Genomic DNA, 15,147 nt, shown 5'->3' on the forward strand with positions numbered 1-15,147 from the left:
CGATGCAGTATCGTTTGTCTGTGTGTCTTCTTTGTTCGTTATACAATCGTTATACAAATTGTTAGTCAGCAAACTTAAAACCTACAAAATTGCCATCATTACTTAAGTTGCTAGTAAAAGAATCAACGTTGAGCTACATAATAAAAATCCGACGAACTAAACACATGACGTCTCAAACGTAGTGAGTTGAGCAGATAGGACAGGGTAGCTTCCTTTGCTATAAAATTCATCATATCTGTATCATGTGGCAGCTATCATACTTCCTTCCACAATATCTGCTGTAAATATGGATCAAGACATGATGTCATCCTATTCCATCCGTTCAACGCACCGTTACAAAGGATGATGATTATACATTCCAACCCGCACACACTGAACAGCGTATGGGTTCGACCGTTATAGGCAATACTCCGGTAAATGACGCAACCGAACGATAGCGCTGATAACGGTCAGATTCATAAAATAAATTTGTAGCCGCAGCTCAAGTGACACTGTTGCCCGGCCGTTGCCTCAGTTGCGATTAGGTTCTTTCCGTGTGCTCCGGACGCAGACGCGCTTCTTCGCGGTATGGATTTCTATCACCTTCCCCTGTCGGCCCCGTGCCAATCGATCCGTCTGTTGGCCAAAGCGCTCGGTCTACATTTGAACCTAAAGGAGGTCGACCTGTTGAAAGGTGAACATCTTAAACCGGAGTTCCTGAAGGTACGTACGAGTCGCAAACGCGAGAGAGAGAGAGTGAACAATGTCGTAACACGTTCTTGACTGCTGCACACCGTAGATCAACCCACAACACACCGTCCCGACGCTGGTCGACAATGACTTTGTGCTGTGGGAATCGAGAGCGATCCTGACGTACCTGTGCGAAAAGTACGGCAAAAACGACGGCCTCTATCCGAAGGATCCGAAAAAGCGTGCCGTCGTGAACCAGCGCCTGTACTTCGACATGGGCACGCTGTACCAGCGGTTCTCGCAAGCCTTCTACCCGGTCATGATGGAGGGCAAGGAGCTGAACCCCGAGCTGGTGGTGAAGCTAGAGGAAGCGCTCGAGTTTTTGGAAAGCTTCCTCGACAAAACACCCTTCGCTGCGGGCGATAAGCTAACGGTTGCCGATTTCAGTCTGCTGACGAGCATCACTACCATCGACGTGACGGCCGGGCACGATCTCAGCAAGTACGCCAACATTCAGCGTTGGTACAGCCAGCTGAAGGAGTCGGTGGTGGGACATCAGGAGATTTGCGTCGAAGGTGCCATCCAGTTCCGTGACTCGTTCAACCCGATCAACAAGTAAACCAAAAAAAAAAAAGAAACAATGCCATCCATCGCAAACGGTACAATAAACAGCAACGTGGATGCGAAAAACACACCGTTCCCTTAGTTGGCAAGATCCGAAACCTAACCAACGTGTCTGGTGCGCCTGAATATGATTGAATTGAATGCAATGCAGACACGCACCACCGACAAAGAGGGGAAATCACACACACACACGCGCACACTGCCAGACCCTAGAGTATGTCGGTTGATAAACGCAACCCATACCCGATTACGTACCCGATTAGATAAGATGACCGAAAGAAAAGATGACAAACAAACAGGGCGACAACGACGACGACGACGGGATCCACCCGGTGGTAGCGCGCCTTGCACGGATCCCCGCCGGTGGGAACTTTATCAGTTGTTGCCACATCGTACCTGAAAGCGAAAGCAAATCCTCGACCGCCATGCCTCGACTCGATCTGTACTACAACATCATATCGCCCCCGTGTCGAGTGGTGCTGTTGTTTGCGAAATGGTTGAAGCTGGAGCTGAACCTCATCGAGCTGGACGTGTTGAAGCGCGACCACTACAAGCCCGAATTTCTCAAGGTAGACGACTAGCGGTGGAAGGTAAAAAGCGGATCGACGACCGTTCCTGTCTCTAATAGCTCTCCAACATCCGGCTGGATTTTTATTCTGCAGCTCAATCCCCAGCACTACATTCCCACGCTGGTCGACGCCGATGGTGACGTGGTGGTGTGGGAATCGAGCGCCATCCTGATCTATCTGGCCGAACGGTACGGTGCAGCAGACGACGATACGCTCTACCCGAAGGATATTGCACTGCGCGCGAAAGTCAACCAGCGGCTGTTTTACGACATCGGAACGCTGATGCGCAGCGTGACCACCTACTACCACCCCATCCTGATGGGGGGCGAGGGCAAGCTGGAAGACTTTAAGAAGGTGCAGGATGCGGTCGGCGTGCTGGACAGCTTTCTGAGCGCGAGCCGTTGGACGGCGGGCGATCACATAACGGTGGCGGATTTCGCGATCGCTGTGACGGTGGCCGCCCTGGACGGATTGCTCAACTTTGACTTTAGCGTGTATCCCAACGTGCACCGGTGGTACGAGCAGTGCAAGCGCGAGCTCGTCGGCTACACGGACATTACGAAGGAGGCGGCCCAACGGACGCAAGCCTTCCTGGAGCGATTTCGCGCTATGCGGGCCGCCGACCAGCAGCTACTGTGCGAACAGCAACGAACTGTGCGGCAAAGGCAAAAGGAGGATGGGACTGATGATCAACAGCAGCAGCAGCAGCAGCAGCAGCAACAACAGTACACCGAACTCCAGACGCAGCCACGATCGGGACGGACACGCGACACCGCACCGGACTACGCAAGAAAGCCGGATGAGTCGACAAGAATGGCCACGGAAGATTAGGATTAGCATCTCGGTGGCGCAAACGGTCGCCGAACGAAGTAACGTGACAAACGCTTCTGTGCAGTGTGCGCGGCGAGTCAATAAATGGACCCGAAACGTGCCACGCTTATCGCTTGCCAACGGGCGACCGAGCGATGCACAGGTTTTGAGGAGTAATGTGGCGTGTTTTTTGTTGTTTACTGCTCGTTGCTGTTGTATCCGAGACCATCGTATCTTATCAACGCATGATGCGCGCGTTAGCCATGTGCAAGTCACCGTTTTGTTGAACTAAGCGCAACAGCAGTACACCTGCATGCGGCTATTTATGAACCGGGGAGGGGAGATATTACCACAGATAGGAGAAAAGGGAAACACACACACACACACATGAGCACATCTGGTCTGGTTTCTAACACCCGCAGTCATTCCGCCGAGTCCTCGCCTAGCACTTTATTGTAAAAGCACACTTCATACAGCACTGACGTGATCCGACCGTACCGTGTCTCTTGTCCGTACCTTACTTGTTCATCGATTGCAGCAGAGCCCGGAGCTCCTCCTCGATCGTTTTGCGCGTTGGCTCCAGGTCGGGAATGTGCGTGCCCATCTTTGCGAACCATCGCTGCACGTTCGGGTACGCCGTCAGATCGTACTTCATCATGTCGAGCGAGCAGAAGCTTACAAAGATCGAGAAATCGGCAATGGTCAGCTTCTGGCCGGCAACGTACGGGCTGTCCGTGAGATACATCTCCACTATCTCCACGCCGCGCTTCACCTTGGCCAGATGCTCGTCCGTGATTGGGTTGTTGCGCAAGTGCGACAATACCGCCTGCAGTGTGGTGTTCTGGAACATTCCACTATCGAAGAAGAGCCGCTGATGTACGATCGATCGTTCGCAAACATCCTTTGGGTAAAGACTATCGTCCAGTGCGTACTTCTCCGCCAGATAGATCAGGATGGCGTACGACTCCCATAGAATATGGCCATTGTCCACCAGCGTGGGGATGGTGTGTTGTGGATTCACCTACAATGAGAAGGATTTTTCTTTCCATAAAACCACACCCTCACACACACACACACCATTTGGCCACCTTTCGGTACATACTTTCTTGAGCACTTCAAAGTCCGCCGGATCGTAGATGCTCGTCACTATGTGGTTAAACTCCAGACCCAAATGGCGGGCCAGAAATACAACCGGCTGACATGGTGGTGAGCGAATGTGGTAGTACAGATCCATCGTGTGTATTCGATTCCTGGCAGCGAACGGTACTGGCCAATGTGGCTATATGTTCGGAAACGCACAACCGAATGGAAAAATGCTTATCACACAGCCATGGCTTCTAATCAGCAATTTGCAGGGGTTGCCAGCGCTGCAGGGAGTTGATGTTTGTGTGTTTAAATGTGAACCAATAACTAACTGAAAGATAACTTGTTACTGCAAAATGAATGGTTTTAATTGACAACAAATCCCACTTTTTACCATAATTGAATTTCCGGAACAAGCGCCATCCACCACCCCTGGTTTTGTAGAGGCTTTTATTAGATAATAAGCATCCATCCCTCCCTCCGGCGTGATAAGGAGTGATGTCTAGGAGTGACGCTACGCATTATTCCATCAAGCAGAGGCAAATTCATGCTCGTTTAGTATCTCGCTACCTTTGTGACAGACTACAGCTACAGTTCCTCACACTCAAATCTTTCGATTGACTACGTACGCCCTGGTGGCGTCCTCTACCTCCCTTTGAAACTCAGCACAACCCGGAATTTCTGCCACCACTCTCCCGAGCCAATCTCTGATCCGTGGATAAGGAGCAAGCTCGTAGCCCAACCAAAGCGTGAGCGCATTGACCGTAACTAGCAAACAAATGTCCGCCACCGTCAGCTGATCTGCGGCCGTGTACGATCGTTCGTAAAGGAAGCTTTCCAGCACGTCGACTGCCTTCTGCAACCTTTGCACCTGCTTCTCGCTGGGCTGACTGTTCCGCATTTGAACGTGCACGTTTTCGTAGATCTGTTTGAACAGTGTGCCAACGTCGAAGAAGAGACGCTGATTCACAACGCACCGCACTAGCGCATCCTTCGGATAGAGCGCATCGTTCTTGGCGTACATTTCCACCAGATACAGGACGATCGCGCACGGTTCGAATACAACAGTGTTGTTGTCTACCAGCATCGGCAGGATGTGATGTGGATTGAGCTACAAATGTGTGACATGTTAGCGCAGTACACTGACTAATTCTGGGTTCATCCTACAGTAATACCTTGGATAGGGTATCCATTTCGACGGGATTGTATATGTTCATTTTCCTGAGGTTTAGCTTTATGCCTAGCTTCTTCGCAACAAGTATGACGCTCTGACTGGGCGGTGAAACGAAGTTGCAATAGTAATCCATTCCAAATGAAATGGAGAAAGTGCACACGCTTGCAAGCTACTGTCCAGGTAGATGAAGTGTATTTAGAGATTTTATAATACTCACGTACACAGAAGCTATATCAAAGGGGGCTTTAGTTTTCCGGGTGGACTACGGTGGACGGTGAAGGTAGTGTGAACAATTGGTCCGATAAGGTGTGTAAGCAACATCCGTCATGGTGTACCAAACCTAGCGATTGCAAATGTAATCAACGCGTGTGAATTCATTCGATAGACCCTTGTTTACTTAGCCCTTTTCTGCTCCCAACCCTACTCAACACTCTTCCATTCTACGATCGTTGCATAATAGTGCATCTTAAATATAGAATATATTTAAAAATTAATATTCAATTTGATTTAATTTAATTTTTTTATTTTAATTTAATATATTTTCATTTAGTTTATTTTATTTATTACTTTTCTTGTTTAATGTCCATAAATGGTCCTCGTACGCTCGGGGCAAAAAACCTTGTCCTAGCTATCCTAGATGGTACAAAAAAAAACATAGCAGTAAGGGCGCAGGGTATCGATAGCACCTTGCTGCAGCCGAGATGGGAATACACACTGCATGATTTTTCTCTTTTACATTAAGCGACTCCAAACCAAGCAACTAAGAAGGTTGGACCTTCGTCAGACCAAGGATAGAGTCGTAAAGCGAGCCTAGTAAACTTGCGCTGAATGCTCTCCAGACTATACAACAATATTTCTGGATGGATCGAACGATAGCGCAATAAACCGATTTAGGCACATCTCTTTACACATTTTCATCATAAGTCCTAAAGGCCGGGCTACATTGATCGTACTCGCAAGCGTAATTTTGATTTTCACTAGCGCATCTGGCGGCGGCTGGTGGAAGCTTTTTTTGGTCATCGAGGGAATGGACCTGCCGGATCTCAAAATTAAGTAGTTTTTCCATCGTTTTCCATTGCAAAAATGGATGCAATGCGTGCAAGACATGTGTATCTACGTTTTACAAAACTTTTCTCCTCCGATTTAACTAAAAAACATGGAAAATTAACGTATTTTCTGGAGCGGCTCCAAATTGTTTGGCAAAATGCTTCGGTCAGCCGCCGCCAGATGCGCTAGTGAAAATCAAAATTACGCGTGCGAGTACGATCAATGTAGCCCGGCCTTAATGTCTGGTTTCCCCCTGGAGATAACACTTTTAAAGGCCGGGGGACATTGTCCGTACTCGCTAGTGTAATTTAGATTTTCACCAGCGCATCTGGCGGCGGCTGACCGAAGCATTTTGCCGCTCTGGGCAATTTGGAGCCGCTTCAGAAAATATGTTATTTTTTCATGTTTTTGCTTAAATTTTAAAAGTTTTTTAAAAGGTAGATACACATGTTCTGCACGCATTGCATCCATTTTCGGTTTGAATAGCGATGAAAATAATACTTTATTTTGAGATCCTTCTCGACCTTCGATGATCAAAAAAAGCTTCCAATAGCCGCCGCCAGATCCGCTAGTGAAAATCTAAATTACACTAGCGAGTACGGACCTCCCCCCGGCCTTTAAGATGTTCATGAAACGTGAGTTTACAATCTACAGCAGGACATCAAGATCTCATATGCAGGATGTGCGCATCAGCGAGGTATTACAGATTACATAATTATGCCTGATCGGGTGACGTGCTCTAGTGATGGATATAGTCTGGCATTTAACTGGACACAGCTTTAATCGATTTCGGATACACCATTCTCCGAATAGGTCAAGCATTTCTTGCAGGCCCTGACAGTCGCTTGTGCCTTTGACCACAGTAAACATATTTAAACCATCGGCATAGGCAAGATATGCTTCCACGAGCAGAATGTTTGACAGGTCATTGATGTAGAACAGGTATAGCAGAGGTGCAAGGTTACTACCCTCCGGAAAACGAGACGTGCTAGTAAACATGCTGTTCCCATTTTTAAGGTACGGTTCTAGAGGATAAGACTTCACCCAGGATGAAAACCAATCAGGAGCGCCCAGTTTTGTTAGTTTTACGAGTAGTATTTCGTGGAAGATGCAGTCAAACGCAGACTGGAAGTCAATGTACACTGCGTCAACCTGAGCTTCGCGATCCATATTCTGTAGGCACTATGAAAACTATATACAATAAAATTAATTAGTTTTTATTCTTATCACCAAGTTGTAGGTTGTAATCGCTAGGAAACCCTGGATCATAGCTAGATAATAGTTGCGAACGCTTCGATCTTTCGCAGTGAATTGTCCCAGTTGCTTGTATTGTGTAGTTATTTAATTATGGTTAAATTAAATTATTCAATTAACTGCATGGCTTGGGCAACTGCTAAACTATCTCATGCAATAATTAAGCATATGATGAACTGACGTCTAGGCAATTAGCTCGAAAGCAAACTGATCATTTTGAAATGAGTCTTAGAAGCTATTAAAATCAAATTGCACATAACACAAATTAAAACTTAGGGATATGAACAGCATTGCTTAATTTAAGGTATAATGTCGCCTCCTGAAGCAAATATACTTTGCGCAACCAATATTCGATATTCTAGAGACTGATTTAATAGCAACGCCGATTGTGATAAAGAACAGGGCGTCACGGCATGTGTTTCAGATGTAAACAATGTGTATTTTTTAAAACAATGTATGCATACTAGCATAGATAGTAACATAGGGGCACCATATAACTAAATCATGCTCGAGCTGTAGACCGACCAAACCATAAATAAAGGAATTTCAAAAACAAACTAAAATCAAGAAAACACCACACTTGAGGGAATTCCTTTTTTAACAGAGTTTGTCAGCCAACTTTTACGACACCAGAAACATTAAAGCTATCTTTTAGATCCTGTAGCTCGATGCCGATGCAGCAGGTGGTATTGTTTTTCAGTCATTTACTATTCAAATGAATTATCGATATTTAAGTGTCCTGCTTTTTAATTTCATTCATTACCGCTCACGGATAATAAAGAGATGCAGTTAACAGTCGCAGAAAAATTAACGCCTTGGTTGAGAGTATCAGACAGCTCGTACTAAACTGTATTACAATATACTTATACAGGCAACAGCCCCTAATTGTGACATTGTAATAATCAGAAGCTAAACATTAGATTAGATAACATATATTTAGGTTGAACGAAAATGTGGACTCATGGGTGGCACGAAAGTGCACTTAATACTTCAATTCATTTATCACCTTTCATCCCTGACACAATAGTCTACCACTTGAGGTGTTGCTAATGCAGTTACACAATCTCTTACACTGTTCCCTCACCACTCATCCCGCCTTCCCATCCCTTTCCATCACTTTTTGCTAGCGACGTACGCTTTGGTAGCTTCCTCCACGTCCTTCCGGAACTCGGCGTAGTCCGGAATTTCCCCAGTCACACGCGCCACCCATGCCTTAATGTGCGGGAACGGTTCGAGATCGTACTTCAGCCAGTTCAGTGCGGTCACACTACCGAGCAGACAGATGTCCGCCACCGTCAGGTGATCGGCGGCCGCGTACGATCGTTCGGTAAGGAAGTGCTCCAGCAGATCCATCGCTTTCTTCAGCTTCTCCATCTGCTCGTCGGTCGGCTGCTCCTTCTTCACCACCAGATGGATAATGTCGATGATTTGCTTGTACAGCGTGCCAATGTCGAAGAAGAGCCGCTGGTTCACGACGGACCGTACCTTCGGGTCCTTCGGGTAGAGCGTGTCATCCTTGCCGTACACCTCCACCAGATACGTCACGATCGCGTACGATTCCCACACGACGTGCCCATTGTCCACCAGCGTGGGGATTGTATGTTGCGGATTAAGCTACAAACAGGAGCAGATTAGCACGAACATGTCCCTCTTCAGTCATCCAGCTTCCAGCTTCCAGCTTACCTTAGTCAATGCATCACGTTCAACCGGATCGTGTATGTTCGTCTTCTTCAGGTTCAGCGTAATGCCCAGCTTCTTGGCAACCAGGATTGCGCTCTGGCAGGGCGGTGAAATGAGGCTGTAATAGTAATCCATCTGAACTGACTACGGCGATCTACGTGGTTTAACTTTGTGTGACGCGCTGGTCGACCGTTGTTAGGCAGCAGTAGCTTGCACTGAACTGTACCGAGGGCCGGCGTTTACCGGTGGTTTTATAATATGTATTGCGAGACGCCCGACACTAATACCGTCACTGTTGAAGAGGGTTTCCATTGTACGAACGATGCTAGATGATGTCAGAATACACACCAACACTAATCTGATGCGATATTTTGAACCCAGGCAAAATGCTCCAGCATGACTGGTCAAATTTTCTGTAAAAATAAGTGTGCGTGTGTGTTTGTGGACAGCGATATGAATCGTTCGGCGTACACACGCCCTTGTGCCGTAGGGGTGTAACAGCAATTATGTTGTTTTTTTTTTCGTTGGATATGGTTGGTTCCCCACACCTTCCTCTGTCATTCTACATCGTACATTCAGCAGCGTCATAATGATTCTGGCCGAATGTTTACTCACACGATCGATCGTTCGATGGGAGAGCGAGGTGCAGGTTACAGGTGTGCGGGTGCATGAATAATTTCACTCTCGGCTAACGTACCACACCACATCAAGTTGTAATCGTTCCATTAATCGATATGATATCAGACGATTTGGGTGGTGCTTTCTGTGACACATTTGATACAGAAATATGTATAGAACTTCCTTCAGCATTTTATTCCATAATTGCACCAAAAAACCAATCATTAAAAGGGTTTTTTCTATTTATGTTTGTTTCACACATTGACATATGCATGAAACATAATGATAAACACAAAGAGTATGTGAGAAAGAGAAGGTAAAGAAAACTAATACTGAATCAGTGATTGTAATTGACGCTAGCCATTACTGCCAATTATTATTCACTCGTACAATATGAAACATTTACCTACAGCAATGTAAAAACAATTACATGGCGTCAATTTACCTTTAACACTATTTTGTCTGCGTCTGTATTGTATTACAAAATATTCAAAGGAACAACTGTTGTTTAAATAAAAATCATGACATAATTAGTTGCCTATTTTTTTGTTTGCCGTTATAATTATATATATATATATTGCTTCCTCTTCTTTGACACAAACAACCGTTGTTGGTCAGGTCTGGCCTGTACACCACTTTCGGTGACTTACTGATTACACATAACAGGATAGTCAAGCCCTACACGCGTTTGGAGGGGGGGAGTGATAAGCCACAGTGCAATGGCTTGATGGCTTGGGCGTAGCGTAGGTATTGTTTGACTACAATTGTTGTATCAAAAGCAAAGGTAAAACAAAAAGAGCATCTTGGCAGTGCAGTGGTGAAAGCGGGGCGCATATTATGAAGGTGATAGACGCATGCCTCTCATTCCATATGGATTTGTTAGCTTAATCAGGTGAAGCAGCGAGATATGTCACATTTTGAGTATCCTGACAAAAGATTTTAGTATGCTGACCATCACGGCACGAAGTGGTCAGGTCAGTAATAAGGACTATACTCTGTTTATAACAGTAGTTCTCGTCGATAACACGTGATTGAAGATCAGTTACATGGCGCAAAATGTTGCTAAACATACAACTAATTGTTTTCTCAACAAATATCTTAATAAAATTACGATCAACCTCAATATGTTTGTTCCCCTTCTCATGAGTATATTAAGCTCTGTGTTCAACAAATTCGAGACAAATGCACCGCGTCAAACGCCACCGTATTTTCCTTCCTACAGCGTTTTAATGTACTCCATGCTCTTCTCGTACAGCTCCTTGTGGAACTCGCCGTAGTCCGGAAGCTCACCGGTAACACGAGCGACCCAGGCCGTAATGCCCGGGAAGGCGGCCAGATCGTACTTGATGCCGGTTAGCAGCGTCACACTGCTCAGCAGACAGATATCGGCGATCGTTAGATGATCGCTGGCGACGAACGCTCGCTCCTTCACGAACGACTCCAACAATCCAAGCGCTTTCTTCAGCCGCTGCTGCATTTCTTCCGTTGGTTCGAGCTTTTTCTTCAAAATACACTCCACGTACTCGATGGCACTCTTGAACATAAGGCCATTGTCGAAGAACAGCCGTTGGTTCACGACGGACCGAACCTTCGGATCACGCGGGTAGAGCGAATCGTCGCCATTGCCGTACTTCTCCACCAGATAGATGGCGATCGCGTACGACTCCCAAATGACGTGTCCATCCTCAATGAACGTCGGGATGGTGTGTTGGGGATTGAACTAAAGGGCGGTAACACAGAGCGGCCAATGATTAATGAAGCTTAATGAAGCGCACATTCGTTCGGCGTTCCCCGTTTCCGTTGCCCCACTAACCTTCCGCAACTGTTCGCGCACTTCCGGGAGATGAGGATTCACTTCCTTTAGGTCGAACGTGATGCCCAGCTTTTTGCCCACGAGCAGCACGCTCTGGCACGGCGGCGACACAATGTTGTAGTACAGCTCCATTCAGGGGTTTTGGCAGGGTACGCACCTACGTATCGCTAAAGCACGACTGATATGGATCCACCCATCGGTAGCGTAGTTTTATACATTCGACGTTGAATTTCGAACCTGTCCCCCAAACAACACGAACCACACACACACAACGAAACGAAATAAACACCTCATTTGGGGATTAGAGGAGAAGAATCGGTGTACAATGTACATGATGAAATGTTTTGGGCCCGTTGCGGTACTTCTCGGACTCGGGCCTTCAAGTGGCTTCAAATCAAACATATTGAAGAATCGTCCAACACCGGTCGACATCAACCGGTGGAATGATTGAGCTTTTATTTTTTTTCGTTTGTATGAAAATGACCGTTTAATTGCGATGCCAAAACAGATAGTCTAAACATCTATTTTAGCGTTTTATGCGTAGTCAACTGATGCAAAAATGAATGAAAATGTTGCAACACTAAATTAAATGGTAAAAGATCGCTAATTGTTAGTATATGCTTGGTCTGTTTGTGCAAAAAGCTTCTCCGTTTGGTTTCGTTCATTACATCACTCCCTTTTTACGTTATCTTATCGTTTTTCTGTCATTATTTTTGTTTTTCTCTATGCTAGTCATTGATTGGCGTTATCTTTTAGATTGACGATGAGAAGAAGAGTTCCGTAACGATTAAGAGCATTTTCTGCTATCCGAACCTCATTAACTCAATTCATGTGTGGATTTTGTTTTTAAATTTAAGTTCTTTATTCATATTAAAACCTTTCTTTTAAATAAGGCTTAGATCATTTAGAAATGGGGCACTTTGCATTGCGTGTATCTTTTTTATCATTAATCCAATTTCGTTGTTTGGAAGAATCATAGGTTTTGTAGTAATGTATTTAAAAAAATATATATGAAAACAATATTCTTTGCCTTTTCGAATAAATTCCCGAACTTTTCTATTGATACTGCCTATCAACCGGCGTACACATGTTGCTTCAGTCACTGAACTGGCTAGTAATTTCCATCAATTCTACATTTGTATGATGCGCTTAGGTACTGCTCCCTTTTTTTCTCAAATTATTGATTCATTATTGCCCAATATCGCTCTATTTGGCGAAACTGGTGGCTATTTGGTGGAATCAGGTTTTCTGATATGATTTTTACACCCACGTTGTTCCATTGTAGCACGTCCTTGCTATAATGACGGCCTGACTGGACCAGCACGGGTCCTAATAAATGGCAAAATTCGTTTCTTAACACGTTGTCTGCCACCATACATGCCCACTGAACTGCCCCGTCAGGCCACGGAATCACTCTTTGAAACGAATGCATTTGCTTTTGCATTTTTTCTCTTTTAAATCAAATTCACCAATTCTCTTTGTTGTCTCAGTCGCTTCACAATGTCGTTTGTTGGGCTAATTCCATGGAATTTCATTCTTGGAACCCCCCCTTCTTTCCCTACCCTTCCCTTTCTTTACCTCTCGCAAAAGTCGGTGACATTCCGACTCCAACGCTTTGCAACGCTTTGGTACGCGCATGCAAACGATGCTACAACAATGACAGGCAAAGCATGGGCCGATGAAAGGCACGTGAAACTGTGAAAAGATCGTTTACGTATTGTCCAAGCTGTCCCGATCAACCTCAACTTTGTGATGAGTGTTTTAAGATTGTGCATCAAAAGTAAAGGATGAATAAATGAACTCCAAGATCTTATAATTATTGTTCATTCTCATTCTCATTTATTTATGAAAACATAATAGAAACTCATTTTGATATTTTAATCATTTTTTTAAAGAAATAATAACCGTAAAGAAAAGCATTGTGAAAGAACCGATCAAATACGTGCAAATTTATCTCTTGTAACACGTCTTTTATAATGTGTAATGTGTCAGCCACTATGTGGCTGACGTGGCCCGATCGGAAAAAACCCGTCAGCCACATAGTGGCTGACGTGGCAGACAACGTGTTAAGGCACTTTTTCTTATACAAATCCAAATGCATGTCCTTATTCGTCATGTTTCATCATCCATCAAAATGCAACCATGCGGTTTGGTCAGCAACTGATCGTACAGCTTCCGAGTCCTTGTACAGCGAGTTTCTGGCCATTGTTTGTAGTTTCGTGTTTCGATTTAGATGTTTACTGGCTCAAAAACACTTAAAACCTTCTCATTGGTTTCAGAGTGTGGATGCGGGCCAGATTGTCCTCTGCACTATTCCCGGCCGGATCGTGCGTGTTCATATCGAGCTCATGGCAGGCTCAGGCAATGGTCAGAAAGCGGCGCATATCCTTAATCTTCGGAGCGATGTTGTGTCGGGTGGCTTCTATCGTTTTGTTGATCTGTTTGATTGTTTCTGCATTCAGTACGATCGGTAGATAGCAATTGCTCTATAGGAAAAGTTCCATTATAATTCTTAGATGTTAGAATTGTCATGTAATTATCGTGTCTTGGCTTACCGGCAGCATGCTTTTCCCTTCGACCAGCACCGGTAAGTCGGCGTTATAATCGATCTGGTTGATGTAGTCCTACCCATTGGGATCTGAAAAAGTACGTTAGAAACATAAAAAGGATTCTTATCTAGGTGCAAAAGGTATCGTGTTCATGTTTTCGTGCGTAATAGGCAGAAAGTGGCTGGCGGGAAGTAGCACCTCGCACAGCCCATACAGGGATCGTGTGTATCCGGACAACACTTCCGCTGGAATATTGCTCAGATCAGATTCAGACAAAACTGTTCTCTACATTCCCCATAGTCCCGTTTGTACACCGTTTGTACTGTCTCGAATACTCTTCTCGACCCTTGCTACTGATTTCGACATCTGGGGAACGATTTTCATCCGATCTCTCCAATTCCTTGGCTTCGCGGATGACATCGACATTATCGGACGTACAACTGTGGCGGTGTGCGAAGCGTACACCCGACTGAAACGCGAGGCCGAGAGGATTGGATTGAGGATCAATGCGACGAAGACAAAGTACCTCTGTACGTGATAGAGCCCGACTCGGAAGCAGAGTATCGGTTGACGGCGATGATCTCGAGGTGGTAGAGGAGTTCTGCTACCTTGGCACGATCGTAACTTCGGACAACAACGTAAGCAGCGAAATCCGAAGGCGCATTGTTCAGGGAAGTCGTGCCTACTACGGGCTCCACAAACTCCTGCGATCCAGAAGACTCCAGTAACACACGAAATGCGCCATATATCGCACACTGATTCGTCCGGTAGTCCTCTACGGGTACGAGTCTTGGACTATGCTAACGGAGGACGCGGGTGTTAAGGACTATCTTTGGCGGTGTGTGCGAGCAGGACGTGTGGAGAAACAGGGATGAACCACGAGCTAGCTGAGCTGTTTGGCGGTGCTGATATCCTGACGGTCATCAAAGCCGGAAGGATACGATGGTTGGGACACGTGATGAGGATGTCGGAAAGGAGGGTGCTCGTCAGCGACCCGTTCGGCACCAGGCGTAGAGGAGCACAGCGAGCTCGTTGGGTGGATCAGGTGGAGTCGAACCTGTCGGAGAACGGATGCAGCCGTGGTTGGAGGACTGCAGCCCAGGACCGAGTTTCCTGGAAACGGATTGGCAACCTGGCCATGTCTACTAGACGTGCTCGAAGAAGATTCAAACAATTTTAAGGATCGTACAGTAATTATTGAACGTGTTGAGACCAGTTTGAAGACATAAGTACTCGTAGGTATCAGTGGACAAAAAA

The 15,147-nt window shown here is 45.7% G+C and overlaps 6 protein-coding genes across 6 annotated transcripts; 2 read left to right on the forward strand and 4 right to left on the reverse strand.

Moving 5' to 3' along the window:
* The first annotated feature begins 475 nt into the window (after nucleotides 1-475).
* On the forward strand, nucleotides 476-1,359 carry LOC1274527 (glutathione S-transferase 1-1). The gene is made up of 2 exons (XM_313665.5): nucleotides 476-702; nucleotides 779-1,359. Exons 1-2 carry the CDS (start codon nucleotides 568-570, stop codon nucleotides 1,286-1,288), a joined length of 645 nt encoding a protein of 214 aa, XP_313665.5. The 5' UTR covers nucleotides 476-567; the 3' UTR covers nucleotides 1,289-1,359.
* Nucleotides 1,360-1,478: 119 nt separating this feature from the next.
* Nucleotides 1,479-2,849, forward strand: LOC4577230 (glutathione S-transferase 1-like). Its single transcript, XM_061642787.1, has 2 exons — nucleotides 1,479-1,862; nucleotides 1,956-2,849. The coding sequence occupies exons 1-2, from the start codon at nucleotides 1,578-1,580 to the stop codon at nucleotides 2,691-2,693; spliced, it is 1,023 nt and encodes a 340-aa protein (XP_061498771.1). The 5' UTR covers nucleotides 1,479-1,577; the 3' UTR covers nucleotides 2,694-2,849.
* A 224-nt stretch (nucleotides 2,850-3,073) lies between these two features.
* LOC1268045 (glutathione S-transferase D4) lies at nucleotides 3,074-3,961 on the reverse strand. The gene is made up of 2 exons (XM_306603.5): nucleotides 3,775-3,961; nucleotides 3,074-3,693 (listed from the first exon to the last, which is right to left on the reverse strand). Exons 1-2 carry the CDS (start codon nucleotides 3,904-3,906, stop codon nucleotides 3,190-3,192), a joined length of 636 nt encoding a protein of 211 aa, XP_306603.4. The 5' UTR covers nucleotides 3,907-3,961; the 3' UTR covers nucleotides 3,074-3,189.
* Nucleotides 3,962-3,978: 17 nt separating this feature from the next.
* On the reverse strand, nucleotides 3,979-5,062 carry LOC3291012 (glutathione S-transferase 1-like). Its single transcript, XM_562132.3, has 2 exons — nucleotides 4,931-5,062; nucleotides 3,979-4,866 (listed from the first exon to the last, which is right to left on the reverse strand). The coding sequence occupies exons 1-2, from the start codon at nucleotides 5,060-5,062 to the stop codon at nucleotides 4,360-4,362; spliced, it is 639 nt and encodes a 212-aa protein (XP_562132.2). The 3' UTR covers nucleotides 3,979-4,359.
* A 3,084-nt stretch (nucleotides 5,063-8,146) lies between these two features.
* LOC1274529 (glutathione S-transferase D5) lies at nucleotides 8,147-9,256 on the reverse strand. The gene is made up of 2 exons (XM_313667.6): nucleotides 8,914-9,256; nucleotides 8,147-8,844 (listed from the first exon to the last, which is right to left on the reverse strand). Exons 1-2 carry the CDS (start codon nucleotides 9,043-9,045, stop codon nucleotides 8,344-8,346), a joined length of 633 nt encoding a protein of 210 aa, XP_313667.4. The 5' UTR covers nucleotides 9,046-9,256; the 3' UTR covers nucleotides 8,147-8,343.
* Nucleotides 9,257-10,651: 1,395 nt separating this feature from the next.
* On the reverse strand, nucleotides 10,652-11,541 carry LOC1274530 (glutathione S-transferase D5). Its single transcript, XM_313668.5, has 2 exons — nucleotides 11,342-11,541; nucleotides 10,652-11,248 (listed from the first exon to the last, which is right to left on the reverse strand). The coding sequence occupies exons 1-2, from the start codon at nucleotides 11,471-11,473 to the stop codon at nucleotides 10,745-10,747; spliced, it is 636 nt and encodes a 211-aa protein (XP_313668.2). The 5' UTR covers nucleotides 11,474-11,541; the 3' UTR covers nucleotides 10,652-10,744.
* Between the last annotated feature and the right edge of the window lie 3,606 nt (nucleotides 11,542-15,147).

Source organism: Anopheles gambiae, chromosome 2 (genome assembly GCF_943734735.2).
Source record: "Anopheles gambiae chromosome 2, idAnoGambNW_F1_1, whole genome shotgun sequence".
NCBI lineage: Eukaryota > Metazoa > Arthropoda > Insecta > Diptera > Culicidae > Anopheles > Anopheles gambiae.

Coding starts and splice junctions, on each gene's coding strand:
- LOC1268045 (XM_306603.5), bottom strand. CDS start 3,906: ATGGATCTGTACTACCACATTCGCTCACCACCATGTCAGCCGGTTGTA. Junction 3,694..3,774: donor ACTTTGAAGTGCTCAAGAAA/GTATGTACCGAA, acceptor TTCTCATTGTAG/GTGAATCCACAACACACCAT.
- LOC1274527 (XM_313665.5), top strand. CDS start 568: ATGGATTTCTATCACCTTCCCCTGTCGGCCCCGTGCCAATCGATCCGT. Junction 703..778: donor TTAAACCGGAGTTCCTGAAG/GTACGTACGAGT, acceptor TGCACACCGTAG/ATCAACCCACAACACACCGT.
- LOC3291012 (XM_562132.3), bottom strand. CDS start 5,062: ATGGATTACTATTGCAACTTCGTTTCACCGCCCAGTCAGAGCGTCATA. Junction 4,867..4,930: donor AAATGGATACCCTATCCAAG/GTATTACTGTAG, acceptor ACACATTTGTAG/CTCAATCCACATCACATCCT.
- LOC4577230 (XM_061642787.1), top strand. CDS start 1,578: ATGACAAACAAACAGGGCGACAACGACGACGACGACGGGATCCACCCG. Junction 1,863..1,955: donor ACAAGCCCGAATTTCTCAAG/GTAGACGACTAG, acceptor TTTATTCTGCAG/CTCAATCCCCAGCACTACAT.
- LOC1274530 (XM_313668.5), bottom strand. CDS start 11,473: ATGGAGCTGTACTACAACATTGTGTCGCCGCCGTGCCAGAGCGTGCTG. Junction 11,249..11,341: donor TGCGCGAACAGTTGCGGAAG/GTTAGTGGGGCA, acceptor ACCGCCCTTTAG/TTCAATCCCCAACACACCAT.
- LOC1274529 (XM_313667.6), bottom strand. CDS start 9,045: ATGGATTACTATTACAGCCTCATTTCACCGCCCTGCCAGAGCGCAATC. Junction 8,845..8,913: donor AACGTGATGCATTGACTAAG/GTAAGCTGGAAG, acceptor TCCTGTTTGTAG/CTTAATCCGCAACATACAAT.